Raw genomic sequence first — 26,088 nt, 5'->3', positions numbered from 1 at the left:
TAGCACTCGTCAAGCAACTAACTCTCATTCCTTTTCTGTCCAACGCTCTAATGCAAGAATTAACCTTTACTCCCAGTCCTTCATTTATGCAACAGGTCAACTCTGTAGGTGTCTCCCTCTGTCTGTCTTTCCTACTTCCTGTGAGCCCAAGATACCACAAGATGTGTTTCAAGTGCAGCGCTATTCCCTGTAATATATCCTGCATACCTACACTCTTATTTACATTTACAGTGGTAAAAAATGGCTGATAACGGAGACTCCTTCCCTGTGATGGCCGTCCCCTTGGCCCCGAAGATCCAGCAGGAAATACAGACGAAATTCGGATCTTTTGATAAGGGACTGGTGGAGGTTGGACCAGGGCGGTACCTCCTGCCACCGCACTGCAGATTGTACCTTGATAAATATGCCCAGTTCAGGTGAGTAGATTTGAGAGAGAGAGAGAGAGAGAGAGTCGATGATCTTTACATACACACACACAAAAGGAGAAAGAAGGGGGGGGTTGCAGGGAACGGTGTAAAGCTATGAATTTCGTTAAAGCAGACTTACTGGTCAACCATAAGACCCGCCGATATGTCATAAAAACACCCCTGCTAAAGCCAATACACCAAGACCTGTATGCAACAGCACTACAATGTATTCAGTATAGACGGTGGCTCTACCATGTATTCAGTATAGACGGTGGCTCTACCATGTATTCAGTATAGATGGTGGCTATACCATGTATTCAGTATAGACGGTGGCTCTACCATGTATTCAGTATAGACGGTGGCTCTACCATGTTTTCAGTATAGACGGTGGCTCTACCTTGTATTCAGAATAGACGGTGGCTCTACCATGTACTCATTATAGACGGTGGGCGTTAGCGCCGGAGTAGTGACATGTGGAGGTGTATTATATATAGGAGGACTGCTGGGCCTCACGGAACGGATGCGTAAAAAAAAAAAAAAAGACCAACTTCATATACCTCACCCGAAGCAGTATTATCCAGACTGTATAAAAGAAGAAAGCATACAATGAATGGATGAGAAATAGGGACGTGGAAGAAGTTGAGAGGTGGAAGAGAGAGTTATATGTAGAAAGAAAGAAAGAGAGGTGAAAAGATTAGTAAGAGAGAGTAAGAAGAGAGTGGATGAGGAATTTGGAAGGAATTTGAGTGTAAAGTGGAGGGACTAAGAAAATGTTCTGGAAAGAGGTGAAGCGAGTAAGACAGGGTGGAAGTGAGGTTAGCAGGGGAGTGAAAGATAAAAATGGTAGATTACTAGTGGAGAAGGGAGAAAAAGTGAGCAGATGGAGAGAACACATTAAGGAACTGTTGAACATACAGGATGGAAGTAATGCGAGTATAAGTGGCTGGGGAATGGCTGGGAGAAGGAGGGAGGTGAGAAAACAGGAAGAAATCAGTAGGATAGAAGTTGTGGAAGCAATGAAGAAAGTTAAATTGGGGAAAGCCCCAGGAATTGATGAAGTGTGTGGTGAAATGCTGAAGCATGGGGGAGAGATAGTAATAGAATGGATGTGGAAGATGTGTAGATTGGCCTGGGAGGAAGGTAGAGTCCCGGAGGATTGGAAGGCAGGTATAATTATTCCCTTGTACAAAGGAAAAAGGGAAAAAGAAGTGTGTGGTAATCATAGGGGCATTTGTCTTCTTAGTATAATAGGAAAAGTGTATGGTAGGATACTTATTGACTGAGTTAGAGAAAGAACAGAGGAATTAGTTGGAGAAGAACAGGGAGGCTTTAGGAAGGGAAGAGGTTGTGCAGATCAGATATTCATTCTTAGATCTTTAGTGGAAAAGTTTCTAGAGAAGGGAAAGAAGTTGTATGCAGCTTTCATGGATTTGGAGAAAGCATATGACAGGGTGGATAGACAAGGATTGTGGAAAGTATTAAGAATATATGGAGTAGATGGAAAGTTGTTGAATGCTGTGAAGAGTATGTATGATAGTGCTAAGGCTGCAGTGCATGTGGATGGTGAACTAAGTGAATTTTTCTCTTTGATGGTTGGGTTGAAACAGGGATGTGTCATGTCTCCATGGTTGTTCAATCTGTACATGGATAGGGTAATAAAAGACGTACAAGGTAAGGTAGTGGATGTTGGAGTGGCCCTGGTGAGAGAGGATAGTGTTTGGAAACTCCCTGTACTGTTGTTTGCAGATGATACTGTGTTGTTGAGTGAAGACGAAGGGGAGCTGCAAGGCTTGGTGGATGAGTTTGGGAGACTGTGTGAGAAACGGAATCTAAAGGTGAATTGTAGGGAAGAGTAAAGTGATGGTCTTTGAGAGAGGTGAAGTCAGTGAATGTACAGCGAGGTTGGATGGTGAGGAATTGGAAAATGTGAGTACGTTTAAGTACTTGGGTAGTGTGATGAGTAAGGATGGAAGTTTGGAGGGTGAAGTGCTTGAAGGGGTACAGCAGGGAAGAAAGGTTGCTGGTTCTTTGAAAGCAGTGATAAGAAACAAGGAAATGAGCATGGAAGTGAAAAAGTTACTACATGACAGTATTGTGATACCAACTCTAACGTATGGAAGTGAAGCTTGGACGTTGTTGGAAGGACACAAGTCAAGAGTGAGAGTAGTGGAAATGAGTTATTTAAGAGGAGCCTGTGGAGTCACATGGAGAGACAGGCTGACGAATAAGGATATAAAGGAGCGTTGTGGTGTGGATGTGATAGAAAGCGTTGTGAGGAACACACTGAGGTGGTTTGGCCATGTGGAGAGGATGGAGGGTGAGAGACTGACTAGGAGAGTGTATGTGAGTGAGGTGGAGGGGGGGAGAGGGAGGGGGAGGCCGAGGATGAGATGGTGAGATGGGGTGGAGAGGTATATGAGAGAGGGGGGGTGTGAGTTGGGAGCAGGGCAGTGAAATGGCGGGGGACAGGGCGACTTGGAGGCGATTTGTTTGTGGCCACCCCAAACGGGATTGAGGCGTCTGGCAATAGGTAGATAGATCTTCCTCATCATTGATCTTGCCATCTTCAGTTTATCCTCAATCCACATCCACCACCCTTTACCTCCTTCCCAACCCTTGTTCACTGTGATATGTAGGTTGTTGAGCAGACCCATTAACCGCAGGCTAGCAACCACTCTCCACCCAGTTAACCCTTTTAGATTTTTGGCCCTCCACCAGTTGTGTCTGTGTCCGATTCAGCTGGACGGACATAGAGAGCTCCGTTGCACAGCTATATTTGTACTTAACTGGCCACTGTACACTACCTTTTTAAGGTAGACTAATGAATCTGGTACCGTATTAAAGCTGAATAGTTGCTCTTTATCGTATAATGGTTGAAAAGGTAAATATGATAGGTAAAAGGCCAAGAGGACTAGCAGAAGTTAGCCGAAAAGGAAAAATCGCACACCCTTCCCTAGAACAATAATAATAAAAAAAAGAGCATTAGCGTTACGTGAAATTTGATAGCACCATGTCAGTCTACAGTAAATTCCCTTTCTATTGATATATAGGTTATGGCAATTTATGCTGGTTTTCACAGAGAAAAGCAAATGCTCTCACTGTTAAGAGGGCAAATATCCACGTTGGTAATACTGATATTATTCATAGTAAAAACATATATATTATGCATATCTATCTGGTTTACTCATCACTATAAAAACAAATTGTTGGAAAAGGGTAAACAGGATAGTGTATGTGGAAGAAGGCCAGATAGGAGATGGAAAACGTGCAAAAAATATGTTCTTTCATATGGCTCGAACTTGAGTCATCAGAATCTCAACAGCTGGATTTGTGATGACGCGAAATCGCATCGTCGCAGTCTCAAAGCATTAACAGGGGCATCATAGAAGGCAGCACATCATCCCATTATTAGATTACAGAGTTGTCACTTAGAAGTGTAAAGAGTTTCCTGGGTTAAACAAAACCATTAGGCTTGTCACTCAGCTTAGAGCCACCTGAAGTTGAAAAAGTAAAAATAAAGTGACGGGAAGGATGGAAGAAATAGGAAGAGAGGAGAGCAGACACAGAAAACGATTGATAAAAGTGAAGGAGAATGTAAGCAGCACTACTGTGGGAAATATATTCCCCCAGAGCGGTTGCACTCTCAACATTTTATATGAGTCGTCCCTGGTTAAAAAACAGAAGAAAACTAGAGAACGTTGTCAATTGTTCAAGCGTTTTTATAACCCAGAAATTACATTCTCTTTAATAATTCTTGTTATTGATAAATTAAATGCTGCTGTGTTTAACCCTCGTGGACAACTATATATTGTAAATACATGTAATTATGTGGAATTTTCCACTGACCCAAACTGCGTCTGCGCTTTAGATGACGTAGCGAGGATGGAAAGATCTTCGTGTAATGCAAATGTGGAATTAAGATATTTACATAGTTAAAGGAAATATTTGGTTTAACTTTAGTTTAATTAAAACTAAGATTAATTTGTTAGATTCGCCCCCTACATATCGTGATGTAATCTAACTGTATTTAGTACTGTAATTAATTAATAGTTGGCAACCTACCATTCTATGAGGGAGGTAGAGCCTGCCACAAACGGCACTCTGCTCGTAGTCATAGTCAAGCTAGCACGTTTGTACATAAGCACCTTAAGGACGCTTGATTGCTCAAGCAATTACACAAAGCAGCCCCATCGTCAACGGTTGTCTGACACTCCCTTTTCACTAGCTAAGTAACCTTTAAGAATTGGCCAATTCAAGGGGGGATTAGCTAAGAGATAGAAGAGAAATTGTTATTGTAGGTGAGTTATGGTTAAGTTACGGTTCACCTAACCCTATGAGACTTGTTTGAATTTACTTGACAACCTTAGGGAACAGTAACGACCAGCGAGTTGTTTACTAGGAAATACTAGAAATTTCTGACATTGTGGTGCCCTGAGAGAGGAGGACCGAATTGTATACATTAAATATTTCTTATATCGAGAGCTTTGAGTGAGGAGCCCCGATTTGTTTACGAGAACCTCCAAATATTTTTCACATCTTGGTGTCCCGAGTGAGGATACCGACTTGTATGCATTAAATAGTTTTCACAACTACATTAGATGAGTGGATGATGATCGCCACCGCCTACCTAAAACCTTGACATGTAAATAAGACATACTGTATTTCTGATGATGGGAAAACTCAGAGTTCTAAAGAGTATATAATTAGTGATGACTAACTTTGCTTTTTACAGTAAATAAGCAATTGAGTTTGTGGTTCTTCAAAGGTCGGAGCTTCTCTCTCTCTCTCTCTCTCTCTCTCTCTCTCTTCTTCTTCTTCTTCTTCTTTATGTGCCATGTCTGGAAGGTTCAAAATAGAAAAAAAAAAAATCCTCATGTAAGACAAGCCTAAATCTGTGTTACATAAAAGACCCCAAGACAACTGGGTACTTTATTGAAAGAGGTCTATGCTACACTTGGAATCTACAGAGAAATTACCAATATGCCGGAAATCGAACCCGGGACTCTCAGGTGAGAGCCAGGCTGCATACCACTACACCACGACCAGGTAAAAGTTAACTCACGTTGTCACATTCTTGTAACCAACGTCCCTCCGCCCCCACTGTGGGCATCAAGAGGATGAGTTAACCCCCTGGCACTCGGGCAAGTAGATGCTTTTTAATCTATCCCAAACACTTACGGCAAGTCAGAATGAAGAGAGAACCTGTATTTTTTTTTTTTTTTTTACAAGATTGTGACAACGTGAGTTAACTTTTACCTGGTCGTGGTGTAGTGGTATGCTGCCTGGCTCTCACCCGAGAGTCCCGGGTTCGATTTCCGGCATATTGGTAATTTCTCTGATGATTTTTCCTGTGAAAAAAATTCAGGTTCTCTCTTCATTCTGACTTGCCGTAAGTGCTTGGGATAGATTAAAAGTATCTACTTGCCCGAGTGCCAGGGGGTTAACTCATCCTCTTGATGCCCACAGTGGGGGCGGAGGGACGTTGGTTACAAGATTGTGACAACGTGAGTTAACTTTTACCTGGTCGTGGTGTAGTGGTATGCTGCCTGGCTCTCACCTGAGAGTCCCGGGTTCGATTCCCGGCATATTGGTAATTTCTCTGATGATTTTTCCTGTGAAAAAAATACAGGTTCTCTCTTCACTTGGAATCTAGTTGTGCTCTGTCTCTCCTAACCTCCCCTGTGCACCATGCTGCACTAAGAGTCATAGTTCTTGCAGTCTGAAGAGTAACCAATGATGCACTATGATGCAACTTCCCTATGAAGTAACGTAGAAACATTTCATGTGGCTGAAAGTGTGTCAAATTCTGGTGATTCAAAGGTGAGGGTGGCCAGGTCTGAGAGGAATATATGGCAACACCCACCAGCCTATCACAAGGACATGCGGCTTGTTTTTAGCTCAGTCACCTCAGTGTCCTCTCGTCAGTCAGACTAAGAGAGTGTGTGAGCCCGTGGCCAGCCATCTTATTCCTCGTTTCTATTAAGTCACCGTCCATACCTTACATGTCTTACAGTGATAGTGTGTTATGTATAGTGCATGTGCTAATGAAGAAGGTGTATAAGTGTTTTTTTTATATTTTTTCGGAGAAATCCAAATCTGAAATTCATAACCAATTGTGACTGTTCCCCTGCTATACACTGAAACAAACCACCATGGCAGGTAAGGGTTTATTGGAGGAGGAGTACTTGAAATACCTTTACAGTGAGATGAAAAGTGAGGAAGAAAGTGACAAAAAATCTGGTGATAGTGAATAATTATGAGAGTGACTTGGGTGAGGAGGAGAGTGAGAAGGAGAGGAAAGGGAGAGCTAAATCCTCCCGCAGGGGACTAGATAAACCCATAGCCATGGTCGAGGCCGCTGTGATTACCACAACCACTACCACCAACACCTAACCACCACTGGTATCACCACTACCACCACTGGTATCACCACTGCCACCACTGGTATTACCACTGGAACCACCATGACTGCGGAGACTGAGCCGTCTTAATGCCATCTCTCTTCCCCCCCACCACCACAAACACTGACCTCGTTACCCCCACAATCACCTTACACTCTCACAGCACTTCAACCTGCCCGCATTTCACCACCCATCCAAGATATTTCGGTATCATCTTCCCCAACGAAATCATCAAAGTCACTGTCCCCTTCAGACTTCAGTCCCCCTGAATTTCAGCCATCATCATCATCATCATCGTCATCATCATCATCATTATCATCATCATCATCACACACACACAAACACCAGGGTTGGCACCAAAGTGGGTAACCCGGTTTTACCCACCCGGGTTTTTTCAATAAAACCCACTTGAAAAAACCCACTATTTTACCCACTTTACTGTTTTTTTTTTAAATAATGTATTTAATAACAAATTCAGTTTCAATTGATTAAATGGTTATATTTTTGCACACAATATCGGAAGTAAATAATGGCTACTTAATCATATTCTATTTAACTGGTTAAAAAAAATCACAGTAGCGCCAAGTATTTCTAATATACTATTTTGGCAGCATAATCTTAGTGATTAAAAAAAAATGCTTATCACATTTCTCATCACCAACATAAGTAAAACATGCCCATTGCAAATATCAATATTGTTCTTAGATTTTTTCAAAACTATTCTTAATACTTCCATTTTTCTAACAGCTTTTATAACCAATATCTTTTTCTTTTGAAATAATATTTTTGTCACAGTAAAGTATGGTTCTTGTTATGTTACCCAACTAATATAACAAAAGAACTTTTTTTTTTTTTTTTTCAAATAAGAATGCAATTCTTTGCCTCAGTGATGAAATAAAAATGACACCACTTCTAAATGACTTACCAGCATGAAATAATAATATTTCTGGAAAAATACTAACATTATTCTTTACTGTAATTTCAAAAAATCAGGTCCAAGTTTTCTTCACCTTAATACTTTTCCACTGCTTTCCTTCTCAGCAGATTGTTTTTATATGTCCACATGTAATGTGGTGAATACAAACCTTACAGCCAGCACTACCTGTCTCTAATTTTGAAAGTTCTGAAATTAAAGGGGTAAATTTGTTATATAACAGTAATCATTACTGGAGTTAACTTATACTATATGTTGTCTCATATCATTATCAAATATCAATAATTCTATAGAAATACGGTATATTATAACATTGCTTTCTGTTTAAAATAGATGTATTTTATAGGCTTTGATATTTGGTTACCAAAGCTATTATTACTGGTCTATCTATCTATTGCCAGACGCCTCAATCCCGTTTGGGGTGGCCACAAACAAAACGCCTCCAAGTCGCCCTGTCCCCCGCCATTTCACTGCCCTGCTCCCAACTCACCCCCCCCTCTCTCATATACCTCTCCACCCCAACCCTCCATCTCATCCCGGCCTCCCCCTCCCTCTTTCCCCCTCCACCTCACTCACATACACTCTCTTCGTCAGTCACCCTCCATCCTCTCCACATGGCCAAATCACCTCAGTGTGCTCCTCCTAACGTTTCCTATCACATCCACATCAACACCACAACGCTCCTTTATATCCTCATTCGTCAGCCTGTCTTTCCATTTGACTCCACAGGCTCCTCTTAAATAACTCATTTCCACTGCTCTCACTCTTGACTTGTGTCTTTCCAACAAGGTCCAAGCGTCACTGCCATACGTTAGAGTTGGTATCACAATGCTGTCATGTAGTAACTTTTTCACTTCCATGCTCACTTCCCTGTTTCTTATCACTGCTTTCAAAGAACCAGCAACCTTTCTTCCCTGCTGTACCCTTTCAAGCACTTCACCTTCCAAACTTCCATCCTTACTCATCACACTACCCAAGTACTTAAACGTACTCACATTTTCCAATTCCTCACCATCCAACCTCGCTGTACATTCACTGACTTCACCTCTCTCAAAGACCATCACTTTACTCTTCCCTACATTCATCTTTAGATTACGTTTCTTACACACTCTCCTAAACTCATCCACCAAGCCTTGCAGCTCCCCTTCGTCTTCACTCAACAACACAGTATCATCTGCAAACAACAGTACAGGGAGTTTCCAAACACTTTCCTCTCTCACCAGGGCCACTCCAACATCCACTACCCTACCTTGTACGTCTTTTATTACCCCATCCATGTACAGATTGAACAACCATGGAGACATTACACATCCCTGTTTCAACCCAACCTTCAAAGAAAAAAATTCACTTAGTTCACAATCCACACGCACTGCAGCCTTAGCACCATCATACATACTCTTCACAGCATTCAACAACTTCCCATCTATTCCATATATTCTTAATACTTTCCACAATCCTTGTCTATCCACCCTGTCCTATGCTTTCTCCAAATCCATGAAAGCCGCATACAACTTCTTTCCCTTCTCTAGAAACTTTTCCACTAAAGAACTAAGAATGAATATCTGATCTACACAACCTCTTCCCTTCCTAAAGCCTCCCTGTTCTTCTCCAACTAATTCCTCTGTTCTTTCTCTAACTCTGTCAATAAGTATCCTACCATACACTTTTCCTATTATACTGAGAAGACAAATGCCCCTATGATTACCACACACTTCTTTTTCCCTTTTTCCTTTGTACAAGGGAATAATTATACCTGCCTTCCAATCCTCCGGGACTCTATATTCCTCCCAGGCTAATCTACACATCTTCCACATCCATTCTACTACAATCTCTCCCCCATGTTTCAGCATTTCACCACACACTCCATCAATCCCTGGGGCTTTCCCCAATTTAACTTTTTTCATTGCTTCCACAACTTCTATCCAACTGATTTCTTCCAGTCTTCTCACCTCCCTCCTTCTCCCAGCCATTCCTCAGCCACTTATACTAGCATTACTTCCATCCTGTATGTTCAACAATTCCTTAAAGTGTTCTCTCCATCTACTCACTTTTTCTCCCTTCTCCACTAGTAATCTACCATTTTTATCTTTCCCCTGCTAACCTCACTTCCACCCTGTCTTACTCTCTTCACCTCTTTCCAGAACATTTCCTTACAGTCCCTCCACTTTACACTCAAATTCCTTCCAAATTCCTCATCCACTCTCTTCTTACTCTCTCTTACTAATCTTTTCACCTCTCTTTCTTTCTACATATAACACTCTCTTCCGCCTCTCAAATTCTTCCACTCCCCTATTTCTCATCCATTCATTGTATGCTTTCTTCTTTTGTGCCACAGCCTGTCTCGCCTCTTCAGTCCACCACGCTGTTCCTTGCACCCCCCCCTCCGTCTTCTCTTCCTCCCACACACCACATCACATGCTGCACATATTTCTTCTGTAAATATCCGGCACACACCTTCCACGTCCCCCATCTGCTCCAATTCATATTTGCCCAATCGTTCCTCCACTTCTCTCTTATACTCTGCCTTTTTCTCATCCTCTTGTAACCTTTCCACTCTCCTTGCAACTGCTCCTTCCTCTCGCCTTTCCCTTCTTCTATTTCTCTATCTTACTTGGATCCTAATTCTGGCCACCACCAAGTAGTGGTCAGAAAGTCCACTCCCCCAACCTCTATAAGCTCTTGCATCCATTACACATCTTCGCATCCTTTCATTCACACACACATAATCAATCATTGCCTTCCTTTCATTCAGTTCACCACCCACCCTTCTCATCACTCGCCATGTACACCTGTGGATCATTTTATGCCTGAAGAGGGTATTGGCTATCACCAACCCCCTCCCAGCACATATGTCTACTGACGCACTGCCATTCTCATCTATCTCAGCAGGCACACACCACTCACCAACTACTCCATCCGCCTTCACATTCCCTACTTTACCATTTATTTCACAGATCAAAAACACTCTCATTCCTTCCAAACTTTTCCACGCACATTTCCACATTTGTCCAGAACTCTTCTCTCACTCTGCTAGCACGATCTTGTGTTGGCGCATACACACACACACACACAATCGCCCACATTTGTATTCCAACTTTCAACTTTACCCACACAATCCTTGACCCAAGTGATCCATACTGTCTTATGCTGTTCTTCCATCTTTTACTCACAACTATACATACTCCTTCCTTTGCCCTCTCATTCTCACCTACTCCTGCACATATACCCCATCCATACTCCCATTCTCTCTTACTTTCTCCTCTCCATTTTGTTTCAGTTATTCCACATACATCCACTTTCACACCCTCAAGCACTTGGACAAACTCTCTCTCTTTCACTGTTAAGATAATGTGTGAAATCACTTATGCAACAGAATTTCCAATAATAATTATTTAGAAGATTGAGAAATGCAAGTATATAATTACCAAAGAAAGGAGAGTAGCAAGGCAAATGACTCCTTCTCGTACTATTGTGTAGTGTGGACTGAATACTGATCTTTGCCGGCTCGTGAGTTGTGCAGTGCTCTCAAGCCTCTCATGTTCAAGTATGTTTTGCTGTGTAGCAGGCAGCCCAAGGATAACAGCCAAATAGGTCAAAAAAAAAATTGTGTTCATTTCCCTCATTCAAACAACCGTGTGAAAAACAAGATTTTATTGGGCTGTTCATAATTATGTATAGCGGAAACATTATTTTATTTAAATTTAAGGTAGGTGGGGGCGCTTATCATCCACTCATTCGATGTAATGCTGCTGTCGGGTGTCTGCCCTTTCCTCTCCTACATTCTTCATTCCTTCCATCCTCTTCTGCCTTTCTTTCCTTCGTTCTCTCCTTGTCCTTCTGCCTGCGGGTGACTTTACACTCCCTCTTCTGTCTTTCTTTCCTTCATTCTTTCCTCCATTCTTTCCTCTTCCTTCTGCCTGTGGGTGACTCTGCACTGAGTGACAAGCCAAATGGTTTCCTGTACACCAAATTTTGGTGCCTGGTGGTTTAATGGGTAATTATTGCGCTCCAGTTGGATTGAGCCGGTGAAGGTTTATATCCAAGGGGTGGTTGGGGTTGATTGCTCATGTAATGCCACTCAGGGATGAGTGAGGCTGATCACTCTCAACTTAAATGTCGAGACCAACTGCCTAGCCCCGGCCTCCTACTCTCCTCATGGGGCAATGTAGGACTGGATGAAGGATGGATGGATAAGGTAAACTTTGAAACAACCCACTTTTGCCCGGGTTTTTCTGGGTATTTTGTGAAAAAAAAACGAAAAAACCCAGGTGGGTTGGACTTAAAAATTTTTTTTTTTTTTTTTTTGCCAACCTTCACACACACACACACACACACACACACAGGCTGTGATCGTACCTTTCCTCCTCTCTGCAACTCCGTCTCCTCTCAGGAAACATTACAACACTGCTAGAGGTTGTAAGTAACCATCTTATTTGTCTAGTTTTTATACTGTTGTATTGCAAGGTATAAAATGTGTGTTAACTATATATTCTCATAGGGAAAACGTGGTGCATTTCATTGCTATTCTCTGTCATTTTACTCGAAAGGTATAGGTTGCGTCAAAAATCTGAAGAGCGCATGATCAAGCCGATGATTTCTTATGGATACTTTTGTAAAGCAAAATTACCTATGTGTGCAAATAATTATTTTGGGGAAAGTTCCGAAACACGAACATAGCCTACGGGCTGGAGCATATGTGCTGTTACCGCGCGCAACCCATCGTAACTTTTCAAAATTCATTTTCTCAATAACAATAAGGGTTATAACACTGTGAATTATATCATGGGCTTCCTTAACCATTTGGCTACAAAAGTGGAAATAATTTACATATATGTTTGTTACAGTGTCACTAATAACATACGAAATATTAAACAAATCAAAATTTTTCAGGTGATTTTTAAGAGTTTGTTTGATTTACTTGAAAATTGTTGGACCTATCAAATCGCAACCAGGCTCATTGGAAAGCTCGTGAAATTCTGCATATAGACATGGACTTTGGAATTGCGCATCCTGGGAAAAAATTTGCAATGATGTAGGGAAGTTCTTGGAAACTGGCTTTCATCTAAATTAGGTTTATTCTCGCTTCATTTCTGTACATTTATTCATTTTTTTTTTGTTTATAGTATAAACATCAGCTAAGATGATGGGCTATGATTTATAACAATATAAGCATTTTGTGAGGGTAAAATTGGCCTTAGAATTTTATTCCTTTCCACATGAGTGGAGGCAGCCTAAATGGAGTTTTGGTTCTGTTGGGGGGCACGGAAACTTACTGGAAACTTATGGTGCACGAGAGGGCTAATTTGGTGGGGAGAAAGGTAAGTGAACTTCAATTTATCATCCCGTTAGGCTGGGTTAAGGAATTCTCGGCTTTGTATGTTTAAAACAGTCTTCTCGTCTTTCACTGCCTTAGTTGCCAAAATTTGTCGATAGGAAACTCAGCGCCAGTCAGCTCATTTTTTTTTCTTTTCTTTTTTTATGGGACGATTTTCTCCTACGATTTTCATTTTTCTTGGCCAGGTTTCGGCCAGATGACGTAGTGGTGACGGGTTTTCCTCGCAGCGGCACGACGTGGACGCAGGAGATGGTGTGGTGTATGACGCACGACCTTGACTTCACCACAGCCATTAACACGCCACTCAGAGAGCGATCCCCCTTCCTTGAGTAGGCATCAACATCACTTGATTCTGCTTCACTGGTAGTAGTAATAGTAATGGTGGTAGTAGTAGTAGTAGTGGTGGTGGTGGTGGTGGTGGTGGTGTGTAGTAGTAGTAGTAGCAGCAGTGGTGGTCATGGTGTGTAGTAGTAGTCGTAGTAGTAGTAGTAATGGTGGTAGTAATCCAGGTTCATTTGAACGTAAACTACTTTGATTTCATTCTCACCATCCACTCACTCGATGTAGTGCTGCTCTCGGATGCCTGCCCTTTCCTCTCTTCTTTTGTTTTTTTCTTCCTTCTTCTTTAACATTTTTTTCCTTCGTTCTTTCCTCCTCCTTCTGCGTACGGGTGACTCTACACTGAGTGACTAGCCAAATGGTTTCCTGTACACCAGGAAACCATTTACTATGCTGGTTGTTTACCATATAACTAAATTATGGCGCCTCGTGGTTTAGTAGGTAAATAAGGCGCTCCACTTGGGTTGAGCCTGTGCAGTTTTATATCTAAGAAGTGGTTGGGGTTTATTGCTCACGTAATGTCACTCAGGGATGAGTGAGGCTGGTCACTTTCATCTTCTATCTCAGGACTGACTTACTTAGCCCCGGGCTCCTGTGCTCTTCCTGGGGCTACGTTGAATTAGATGATGGGTAGGTGGACTCTTACATTTTCTGACATATTATTATTTCGTTGATTCAAGCCACATTCTCATTGATCAGGACTACGTAACGCCTCTTCCTTAGCGATTTGTTTTGCCTATCGGCCTACAAGTCAACAACCTTAGTAGAGGAAGAAGTGTTGCTTAGTCTCCTGGGCCTGTATTCTGCATAGTGCTTATGGTCGACCCTAGCTAACCGTCATAGCTAAGCAGATTTATGACAGTCAGTCTTATGGCCGTCGGAAGTCGTCGGCCATACCTCACTAATCCAACAACACCGTCAGCTGCTAGAACGCACCGCTCACAATTTGTCAACTTTAAATTTATGGAATAAAATAGGTTCTTGGCATTATTTTCTTGGATTTAAATTGTTTTAACTTCATATTACGACTTTTGGGGGAAGTTAGACATAGTAAAATAGGAATTCGTTTGTGAGAAAATGCGCTGAAACGTATTCCCGTTGAAAAGTGTGTAACCAAAAACACTGTCTGACTAGTGTAAACTTAACCTACCTTATTAATTTCTTCTAATTTCATATTAGTATTTTTTTGTTGGCTAGGCTAAACTTGGTTAGGTTAAATTTTATTATATATATATATTTTTTTTATTTTTATTTTTTTATTCATATCATTATTTATTATAATATACTTAACCTACATTACAAATATTTTCTTAAGTCCAAAGAAAGTTAAAGAAAATGTCCATTGCTATGGACAGCAATGGGACAATAACCAGTTCATCTGGGTTAGGTTGAGTTATATATTTCTATAATTTGTTTCTGGTTTATTTAATATTTTCATATTTTTTTACACTAACCTTAACCTAAATTATTATTTTTTCGACCAGTCTAAACTTTACCTATCCCATTATTATTATTTTATTATATTTAATTATTTATTATTTAATATTTTTTAGACGTCCATAATTAACCTAACCTGCTGGGGCTAGCCCTACAAGTACTGTAAAGCCCAAACTCTGCACATTGGCATTTTTCCGGTAGCAAGATAACGTAGTGTTATGATGACCTTAAGCTCCGGGGTGAGTGGGTTTCTCCTCTTGGTGTCATTCGATAAGGCGTCTCTCACAAGATTGGTGACATACAAAATACCGTCCCTGTCTAGCCGGTATCTCTTGATAAGCTCAGCATCACTGAGCTCGTTAAGCACGTCCCTTCTTCGGAAAATATTCCTCGGCTGGGGATCTGCTTGCTGTGGTGCGGCCATGTTGACACACTTCTGACGGTCATAGGCGGCGTTAAGACAGGGTGAACCCGAACATACCATCGCGCGTCTTATTATGGTCGTCCATAGGAGTTTATGGTCGACCATACGAGTTTCTGACGGAGTTATGTCTAAAATGCGCCATTTTGTTTAGATATGTACGACGGACTTAGCTATGACGGTTTGTAGAATCTGGGCCCTGTGTCCTCCACTGAGTATGTATAGTGAGGGACGCCTTCTCACGGTGGCACTGAAATGGACAGGCCACTCCTCTGCCTGGTTTTACAAATGTCACTCAGATCCTTCCTTATCCCCGAAAGGAGAATGGTGAACGGAAAGAGGAGGACTACTAGTACCACCACTACTACATACTACTATATACTATTACTACAACCACCACCACTACTACTCCTACTACTACTACTACCACCACCTCCACCACCACCACGACCACCACCACCATCACCACCACTACTACTGCTACTACTACTACTACTACTACTACTACTATTACTACTACTACTACTACTACTATTACTACTACTACTACTACTGTTACTACTACTACTACTACTACTGCTACTACTATTACTACCACCACCACCACCACCACCACCACTACTACTACTACTACTACTATTACTACTACTACTACTATTACTACTACTACTACTACTATTACTACTACCATCACCACCACCACCACCACCACTACTACTACTACTACTACTACTACTACTATTACTATTACTTCTACTACTACTATTACTACTACTACTACTATTACTACTACTATTATTACTACTACTACTACTACTACTATTACTACTACTACTATTACTACTACTACTATTACTACTACTACTACTACTACTAACTACAAATCACCCAGAGAGAGCAAACCTCCGCCAATCCAATTGCCATTAAAAAGGATCCGGATCCGTGGAGGTATTGTGCGAAATACTCAGGATCCGGATCCGCCCCCAAATTTAAACTATTGTTCCTTGACCCATGATCCCATTCTCCACAAAATTTTGTTGAAATTCATTGAGGTCTTTGGAGATATTGTGCGGGGTACACAGGATCCGGATCCGCCCCAAACTTTTATGAATTCTTTCTTGGTCCACCTTTCCACAAAATTTCATAGCAAGGCATTGAAAACTTTTAGAGATACTGTGCGGGGTACTCCGGATCCGGATCCGCCCCCATATTTAATCAATTTTTTCTTGGCCCACGGCCCACCTTTCAACAAAGTTTCATTGAAATACATTGAGAACGTTTGAAGATATCATGTGGACAAACAAACAGACAGACAAACATGGGTGAGTACATAACCTCCTCCAACTTTGTTGGCGGAGGTAATGAGAATACCACCACCACCGCTACTACTACTAACTACAACTACTACTGCTACTACTACTACTATAGTTTGGCACAGACGTTTGCAGCTGGAGGGGATGGATACAGCCCTCGTTAACTCTTTTACTGGAAAATAAGACAATACTACGGCTCTACATCCTTTTCCACAACCTGGCCTACAACTGCCCTCTTTCCATCTTGAGTGCTGAGTTGTAACAGTTGGTTAATACTGGAATATGGTGCTGATCACGAGGAAGTGCTGTTTAAAAGCCTTAGAGACGTAACATTGCCCTTTTCTGCCCATGAACTACGAGAAAAAAGCTGCAAAAGGACGGAAATCTGGGCCAAGTTATGGTGAAGGGAGTATAGGCGAATATTTTTCCCCTTTTGTAGCTTATATTCCTTATTTCTGTGGTGGAATAATATAATCCCACGGTCCTGTATTCTTTCCACGGCACTTCTTCGTGATTAGCACCATATTCTAGTCTTCGTCTCCTGTTACAACTCCACATTCTAGTTGGAAAGGGCAATTTTATGCTAAGTTAAAGTAAAGAGAGTATACTTATTATGCTCTTCTAACTAGTTTCACCTAAATTTGTCATCTCCCCATCTTGACTGCTGGGGTGTAACTATAGATTAACATTACCATGGTGCTGGTCATGAAGAAGTGCTATGTAAAGGATGTACAGCCACAACACTGCATTTTCTGTCACTGAGCCAGGATTAATGGTAGAATATGGCGCTGGGCATGAAGAAGAGGTGAATTGAGGATGGAGAGAGAGAGAGAAACTGACAACGATCCCTTTTTTCAGATATGACTCAATTTACCGTCCAGATTTCCCCCTGCCCAGTTTTCTGGTTGACAGTAAGCAACATCCAGACGTGGACCCGGACACCACTGGGGTATTTTTGGCCCATGCTGAGTCCGTTCCTTCTCCTAGAATAATCAAAACCCATCTGGCCTTCTCAATTCTCCCGCCATCCATTCTTGAGAGCTGTAAGGTGGGTGACTCTCTCTCTCTCTCTCTCTCTCTCTCTCTCTCTCTCTCTCTCTCTCTCTCTCTCTCTCTCTCTCTCTCTCTCTCTCTCTCTCTCTCTCTCTCTCTCTCTCTCTCTCTCTATGGCGGCACAGTTTTAATTAGACGCCTGATAAATGGCAAAGCTTCTTGTTTTCATCAGCATAATTTTTCTTTGCACTTTTTCTTCGATCTTGATATTACACATGAAGGTACCGTAGGGAAACCAAAGTCCTTATGCCAAACATAAATGACGACCTTTTTTTGAAGGTGATATACTCAGTTTTATTCTAAAAACTGCATATTTGAAGTTGAAATATCTCAGAAACTAATTGAGATACAGCTATTTAGTTGAAAATCCTAAGATAAAAATGCTTATTAATTTTGGCTTAATATTTTGCCATTTACCCTAGTGGAAAGTACCGAATTCATATCTGCCCAGTTTTTTTTCTTTGCAACACTTTTTAGTGAAAAACCACAGCAGCTTTAAGGATGTGCATTTCCAGATATATAGCTCTAGTCCCTCCTACGATCTGAAAGGAATATAGTTAAAGGTAAGCATACGGTTAGCCAGTTGAGACAAAAGTAAAACTTACATTTAAGTTCTTCGACACCTTTGTCTTCAGATCTCTTGTCGATATTACACAAGTAGTTACCTCCTGGTCTTGAGGTCTTGTTTATATTGCACCTACCTTCTGTACCATTCACATGATCATTGCTGGTGCTGGGTGGAGGAGAGTCAGCAGAAAGAGATCGAGAACTGGACGAACAATGATGGAAGATGCTCCTCCTGCTATTGCGTGCAACCAATTGAGGGGGGGGCAAAAATCAGACCTCAGTCTCTGGCAGCCAAGAAGATAAGGGGATCCATGGTTTGGTTCAATGTCAGGGTGGGGTGCGGTTTCATCAAGCGCTAGGATACTGACGCTGATTTTTTCGTGCACTGCCAGGCTGTCATTGCACTAGAACCTTGACATCTCCAGCTCTCCCTCAGGGATTGTGAGTCGATGGAGTTTTGTCTCTTGGACTCCCAAGTGTCCTGAGGCTCGGAATGTTACTGAACCTGAAAGCGTGACCATGCAGGGTTCTATCTATGCACGGTGGCATCTCATGGCTCGGGGACGCCAGGCCAGGGATACTGGGAGTCCTGATGAGATAAGCATCATCGTGGAGATGTGCATCCCGACGGCAAAGGATTTTTGCGGGGTTGACAAGTTGGCTTTGTGCATTCTTCTCCCCAAGATCTTTGAGATCTGGCTGCCTTTCCTTGTCTTCCCTTTGTGCTTTGCCCGCAAGGTACACTCTGTTCCTCACCAACTGGAGTGCCAGGCCAGCCAGCCACGACCTGCTGCCCCCAACACGACACCGAGGAAGAGGCTGAGGCTGGATGCCTCGCTTAATTGTAAGACTGTCAACCAGAGCACAGACCCGGCATTGGACTTGGACATGGCTACGACCACAGTTGAAGTACATCAACCGCCGTCAGAGACCAAGAAGGGTGGGACTCTTCTGCCTTTGTATCCATGGCCGAGGATGCATCAACCAGCTCTTTGGCCGGGGAGAAGGTTGGTGAGTCCTCCCCTCCTCAGGTGGAGGAGGGCAACCCATCTTGCCCTGCCATTTTGGACTACAAAGATCAGCTAGGTGTCTTCCTACCATCGCTTCCTAACACTCATCACTCACACCCAGTCATATCAGCTTGGAGCCATGACCTACTCCAACTGCTCCAGGCAGCTGACCTGGGTGAGGGGATTCCATCCATTCTGATTGTCAGGGGCGAGGTTCGTCTAGACTCTAGCCGATCTACGAGCATATTACTTCATGCTCCCACCACGCTTGGCCCCCTACATTGGCGGTTATGTGTGCTGCTTGAGCTTGGTGGTGACTTGCTTTCCCAATCCTCTTTCGCCTAATGCCCCACATAGCAGGTGATGGCCATTATAAAAAAAAAATACCATTAATAGTTATGGCAAAGCTTCCTTGTTGTGGCTATACAATAAGATTAGGTAACTGACTTTAATCTATTATGGTCTCTCTCTCTCTCTCTCTCTCTCTCTCTCTCTCTCTCTCTCTCTCTCTCTCAAACTGTTAGTTCTGATCTACTGTATTCGAGAATTACAAGCTTAAACCGCCTAATTCTTCTTTTGAAATCAGAATGATGGAGATGAAGATGATGATGATGATAATGGTTTTCCCTTTTATTTGTAGGTGATATATGTGGCTAGACATCCGGGTGACGTGTGTGTGTCAAGCTACCATCATCAAAGACTCCTCAAGTTAATGAATTTCAAGGGTGACCTGGAAGAGTTCCTGGATTTTTGGTGCCGTGATTTGGGTAAGAAAAGAGAGAGAGAGAGAGAATGGTGGGTGAGAGAATTTGAGAATATAAAAGGGACTTTGCGGAAATTAATAAACTGATTGTTGATGTTGATATTAATGCTGGTGATAGGTTTAAATTGCTGTAAACCTTCTTTTTTTTTTCTTCTTCTTCCCCTGTCTCTCATTCTTCTTCTTGCACGCCTTCACCTTCTTTTCACTCACTTCTCCTACTCTCTTTCTTTTTCTAATTCTTCTCCTTCTTCATCTTCATAGTTATGTTAGGGCCATACTGGAGTCACTTAAGCGAGGCATGGGCAAAACGCACCCACCCAAACCTCCTCTGGCTATACTACGAAGACATGAACAAGGATCTGCTGAGGGAACTTCAGCGCCTGGACCACTTCCTCGCCACAGGCCTGACGGAAGACGAGCTGCTGCAGGTGGCCCAGCATTCCAGCTTTGCCAACATGAAGGCCAGACCTGCCACTAACTACAGTCTCATCCCGGAATCGCCTATACTGACGCCGGGAGAGGCTGAGTTTGTGAGGAAGGGTGAGTTTAAATAGCGTCGTTGTTGTTGTCATAATCTTAGTCATCCTTTTCTTATCTATTATCCCCATTGTCATCATCATCATTGTCATCATTATAATTATTATTGCCGTAAAAATCCAATTATTCTGCTGCTGATTATTCGGTAGCTCCGATATATCGGCAATTTTTTGAGAAATTGTCCCATTTACGAAAGTCTTTGCCTTTATTACCATCATGATCATCATCATTATCATCGTCCACTGTCGTTGTCACCTTTGGCATCACTATCATTATTATTGCTTTCATTACCATCATCATCATCTGATGTCGTTGTCATCCTTCATCATCGTCATCGTCATCATCATCGTCATCATCGTTGTCATCATCATCATCATCGTCATCATCGTTGTCATCATCATCATCATCATCATCATCCCTGTCTTCGTCTTGATGATGATCATCATTGTCGTTACATCATCATCATCATCATCATCCCTGTCATGGTCTCAGTGTTCATCATCATTGTCGTTACATCATCATCATCGTCATCATCATCATCCCTGTCTTCGTCTTGATGATGATCGTCATTGTCGTTATATCATCATCATCATCATCATCATCATCATCATCCCTGTCTTCGTCTTAATGTTCATCATTGTCGTTACATAATCATCATCATCATAATTATTCCCGTCTTCGTCTTAGTGGTTATCATCATTGTCGTTACATCATCATCATCATCATCACCATCCCTGTCTTCGTCTTAGTGTTCATTATCATTGTCTTTACATCATCATCATCATCATCATCATCATATCTGTCTTCGTCGTAGTTTTCTCTAACCTCATTAGTGCAAACCAGTGAATACAGTAAGGTGTGATAAGGAAACCACTTAGGAAAAGGTGTTAGGGGCCTTCCTTAACTAACAAGAATATGGACCATCCTTTACTAGAAATAGGTAGATATAAGCTGGGTGAGATTCAGGTGAGCCCACAGATAAAGGTGAAATAGCATGTTTTACCTGACAAAGATCCATAACCCTTTGCAGCTCAGTTGATGGCCAAGTGAAGTCAGATTGGAAGGTCAATTTAACTATTAATGAAAGAGACTCATGTCCACCTCATTACTAAATTTCATCTATATTCCCGGAACTGCGACTTAGTTTTCAAGTTGTAGGAGTGGCCCAGTTCCATCAGGTGAATATACACTAAGGATTGTTTGTTCTCAGTGGCAATGTTCCCAGTGTTCATCCTGTGTTCTTCTCTCCCTACAGGTGCCACTGGGGACTGGGTCAATCGCTTCACTCCCCAAATGAAGGCCAAGTTCCAGGTACCATACTCACAAATTTTCTTGAGCATGATTTGAGTATGAGATTGTTATTTTATACTTTTATTTCCACTCCTAACACTTCTTGGCCAATCTTGAGTTAATATTATGATGAAAAATTTATACCAAAGACAATGATCTGTGGTATTACTGAACCACTGCAATAGAGATTTGTTTATTGCAAAAACTGACTAGGATCCTTTATTCTTCTCCAGGCTTGGGTGGAGACGGGGAGTAAGGCAGTCGAGGAGGTGCCACCTAGGTACACCCAGGGATAAAAGTTCACTTAACATTACACCTGTTCTACTTCCCACTCTCCTCTGTTGGCTGATGTTCAAATGCTGAGATGCCTGGTGTGTTTCTCTGCCCATATATAATGCCCTCAAATTTAAACTATTAGGTGAGATAGGCTGGGTGATTTCCTGCTCTGAGTGAAGCTAAGTGAACTCATTCAGCTCAATTTAAGGACACCTCCGATGCGAGAATGTCCGGAGGGAGGGGGGGTTGTAGTATGGTGGTGTGATCGAGGTGTTTTATTGCCCTGCACATGAATACAGTAGGTAGGTGTTTTTTCACTGTTAGTGTTCGAATATCTGGAGGTGGGATATTGTTGTAGAGGGTTTGATAATGTTTGTGTGGTGAGTGTTTTATGTGCCTAGGTGTGTTGTGTGTTTCTTTCATATAAGGGCAGGGGTGTTGTGTATTGGAGAAGGCTGCTGCAGGGAATTGTGTCTCCCGCATATCGAGGTAGTTTCTGACAGGGAGGACTTTCATTTCAGATTGCAAGTAAGCTGTCGGTGTGATTTTGGTGTAGCCAGTGGCTATGCATTATTCTGTATGATGTGCAGCATGTTGTAGCGAACATTAGATAGGATGGGAGCCCATGCCGGGGAGGCATATGACATTACTCATCTAATGTTTGTTGAGTAAAGAGAGTGTTTCTTTTTGTTCCACAAAGTGTGGCCTTATAGTTCTCCTTGGTGCACTGAGCCTGGGGATGCACCATCTCTTGATGTACATGGTCCTTGAAGGTGAGTCTGGTGTTATATGTCACTCCAAGGATCTTAATAGAGGGTGTGTGTGGCACATGTATACATTGTTATGTGTGATGTGGGGTAGTACCTGTGGTCATGTTTACTGCTGATAATGAGTGTGGTGCTGGAGTTGACTGGGCAATCTTCAGCCTGTTGTCCACACAAGTTTGCAGTGTGCTGAGGAAGTCCTGTTTGAGTGTGCAGTCTGTATTTGCAACGAAGTGTGGGGTTATTTTGGTGATGTCACCATATGTTAGTAGGTGGTTGGGGTATGGGAATATGTATGTAAAGGTCCAAGAGTATGGGTGAGAGAAGAAAGCCTTGTGGAACTCCGTTAGGGAAATTTCTTGTTCATGATGACTTGCCATGGAATATAACATTTGCTTATCTACCAGATAAATAGTTGGCTAGCCATCAGTTAATCTTTTTCTCCATATTCATTTTCATTATCTTGGTGATTACTTTGCGTCGCGGGATGGCATCTACAGCTTTACTTATCTGTTGTGAGAAGTGTGCTCTGACATGGTGTCGTGGAGTTTATGCCATTCAATGCTTGTTGCGTGAGATTAGCCAATCAGGTGCTTGTAGAATACATTGCTTTGAATCCGTGCAAGGGGGACATGGGGAATGACTATATTGAGAATGAGACATTCACCTATTTTGGATGGTGTGCTAAGTAGTGTTACGAGTCTGTACTAAGAAGGGAGTGTCGGGTCATTGTTTGGTTTAGGTATAGTGGTGACTGTTCCATGTTTCCAAATACGGGGAATGCTGCAGTGTGAATATGAGTAGTTGCTGATGTTTGTCAGGGTCTGGGTGCCTTGTGGTCCTTAATGCTCCAGGTGCAGGTTGGTGATACCATCTGGCCTTGTGCTTGTAGGGTTATTTTTGTTGATGTTAAATGTCTCTTCTGGAGTGAAGGGGGTTGCACTGTGATTGAGAGAAAATGACGGCCTATGTTAAGAGGTTTGTTTTTCAGACCCTGTGCGTGTTGTGACTTATGTTTTGTAGTTATTTATAAGAATATTTGCTTGTTATTTGTAGGAAGTGATGCGTTGGGTGTTGGAGGTGATGGTAGCGTGGGCCTTGGAAGTGCATGTTTGTGATTTAGTGATACTCTTAAATATTTTGTAGAGTCTAGAAGTGTCTGTGAAGTGACAAAGTGTTGTTACAAAGGCTTTTCAGTTTTCTATTTTCTTTGTACAAAAATGTTGTTGATCACATTGTTTAGTTCTTGAAGCCTTGTGATGGTGTGTTGTGTGTGTGGGATAGGCGAGTTGTGTTTAAATCTGTTGCATTGCCTTATGAGGCAGACAATCTTTGGTGAAAAGTTTGGGTTTTAATGTATTCTGTTGCCTCGTGGGTTGTGGTGTTCGTGTGTGTTGAGTATGATGTTGTGGACTAGTAAACAGGCAACTGGAGCTTCATGTTTCTAAGCCCTTAGATGATTTTCCCTGATAGTGTGTATCAGGGAGCAATATGATGGACATTCCCTAATTGTGAAGTAGATGCAGTGGAATGGCTGAGAGAGGTATGGTATGTTTCTCTGCTCATAGACAATCTGTGGTCCTGTACTGTACATCAGGGAGGAAAGTGATGTACAGTACATGCTGTAAGTGTGAAGTAGATGCACTGGAATAGCTGAGAGAGGCTTGGTATGTTTCTCTGCCAATAGATGATCCTCTTTGATGTGAAATGTCGGGGAGGAAGTGATACTTGCTTGAAGCGTGAACTAGACGCAGTGGAATAGTAGCCTAACTTGATGGTGGTTCCATGAGTTCAAACCTTCCTATATAAAGGGTATATTTACTCTTGCTATACTATATATCTGTGGCAATATTTTCTTAACACTTTGAAGACTAATTATATATTTTTGTAGTTTTTTCTGCTACTATCACTTTTTTGTTAATATTACTCTGATCAAAATCTTTTTGAATTTTACAAAATAAAGTTTTTGTTAAGAGTTTATGAATATTCTGTATTATATGACCCTTAACTCTTCTACAAAAACTTGTTCAGTAATACCAAAACTCTGAGCTGGCCTTGTCTTGTAAATATGACCTTTGACATTTCCTGTGACCTTGACCTTTGATTGTGCTCATAAACCCTGTTATTCGTGTCTTATCCACAACCTTTCACAAATGGTGTAAATCTGATGAAAATTTGAAGTTGACCATGCCCCATGATCTAAAAATTGGACTTATAGTTCTAAAAAAAATCATTACTCCGTGCCCCACCCTCAGCCATTCAGCCAAGCGTGATTAAAAGCAGACTACAACAGTTTGAGTTATTTTGTTAACTATGACACATCCAAATCGAAAATTTGACCTTGACCTGTGACCTTGATCTTTCAGTGAGCGTTGTCAAAACTGAATCACCCAATTCCTGCCATACCCTCAGCTCTTCCTCCAAGTTTTGTCATAACTGGATAAAAACTGTTGACGTTGATTTTGCTGAATCAACGTTTGACCCAGCCCCGTGACCTACATCTTTGACCTATTGTTCTCGAAAGACAAGAACATTCCTCTTTTTCTGTCCTTCAACCGTTCCCCCAATTCTGATTGAAAGCAGATTACATCTTCTTTATCTATTTTTAAACACACACACACACACACACACACACACACACACACACACACACACACACACACACACACACACACACACGCACACATCAAAACAAAACACCCGTTTTCGTTTCGCGAGTCCTGGGTACAAAAACGTGATTTGGGTTGAGAGGGGTGGGGGGGATGGGTTTGGGTGGTGGTGGGTGTTGGAGCAAGGAAGAAGTAATACTTACCTGTTAACAAAGGTGGTGCAGGTTGCCTTCAGTGGATCTGTCTATCCCATTCTCTTCTCTCTCTCCGAGTATGCCTGGGCAAGTCCAGTCCAGCTGTTGTAAACAACAATAACAGCAATAAAGCCGTTCAGTCTCTCTCCCAGTAGTGCGTTTTCCCACCCACCTCCCTCGGGAGTCGCCGACCCAAAAACCGAGTCAGCAGACTTTCGCTTTGTACAAATATTACTTCACTTTTTTTTTTTTTTTTTTTTCAATGCCTTGCGCTACTACAGCATCGTTGTATTTTCCCTACATTTATAACGGCAAAATATCAGAAGAAAATATTATATTCCTTTATAAATAATATATTGTAAAGAAAGATGTAATTATTCTTGATTTGTCTGGAGATAATTAAAGCTGATTTAAATGTATGTAAATGAACACTTTTAT

The 26,088-nt window shown here is 41.8% G+C and overlaps 1 protein-coding gene across 1 annotated transcript; it reads left to right on the top strand.

Annotated features, from left to right (window-relative positions):
- Positions 1–240: 240 nt before the first annotated feature.
- Positions 241–22,103, top strand: LOC145390343 (sulfotransferase 1C4-like). The gene is made up of 7 exons (XM_080265300.1): positions 241–416; positions 13,263–13,406; positions 17,446–17,635; positions 19,858–19,984; positions 20,242–20,520; positions 21,773–21,828; positions 22,041–22,103. The coding sequence occupies exons 1-7, from the start codon at positions 241–243 to the stop codon at positions 22,101–22,103; spliced, it is 1,035 nt and encodes a 344-aa protein (XP_080121426.1).
- Positions 22,104–26,088: the final 3,985 nt, after the last annotated feature.

This window comes from Coenobita brevimanus, chromosome 14 (genome assembly GCF_032717465.1).
Source record: "Coenobita brevimanus isolate Jiangsu-jjx chromosome 14, ASM3271746v2, whole genome shotgun sequence".
In the NCBI taxonomy this organism is placed as follows: Eukaryota; Metazoa; Arthropoda; class Malacostraca; order Decapoda; family Coenobitidae; genus Coenobita; species Coenobita brevimanus.
This window is presented reverse-complemented; position numbering and strand designations above follow the sequence as displayed.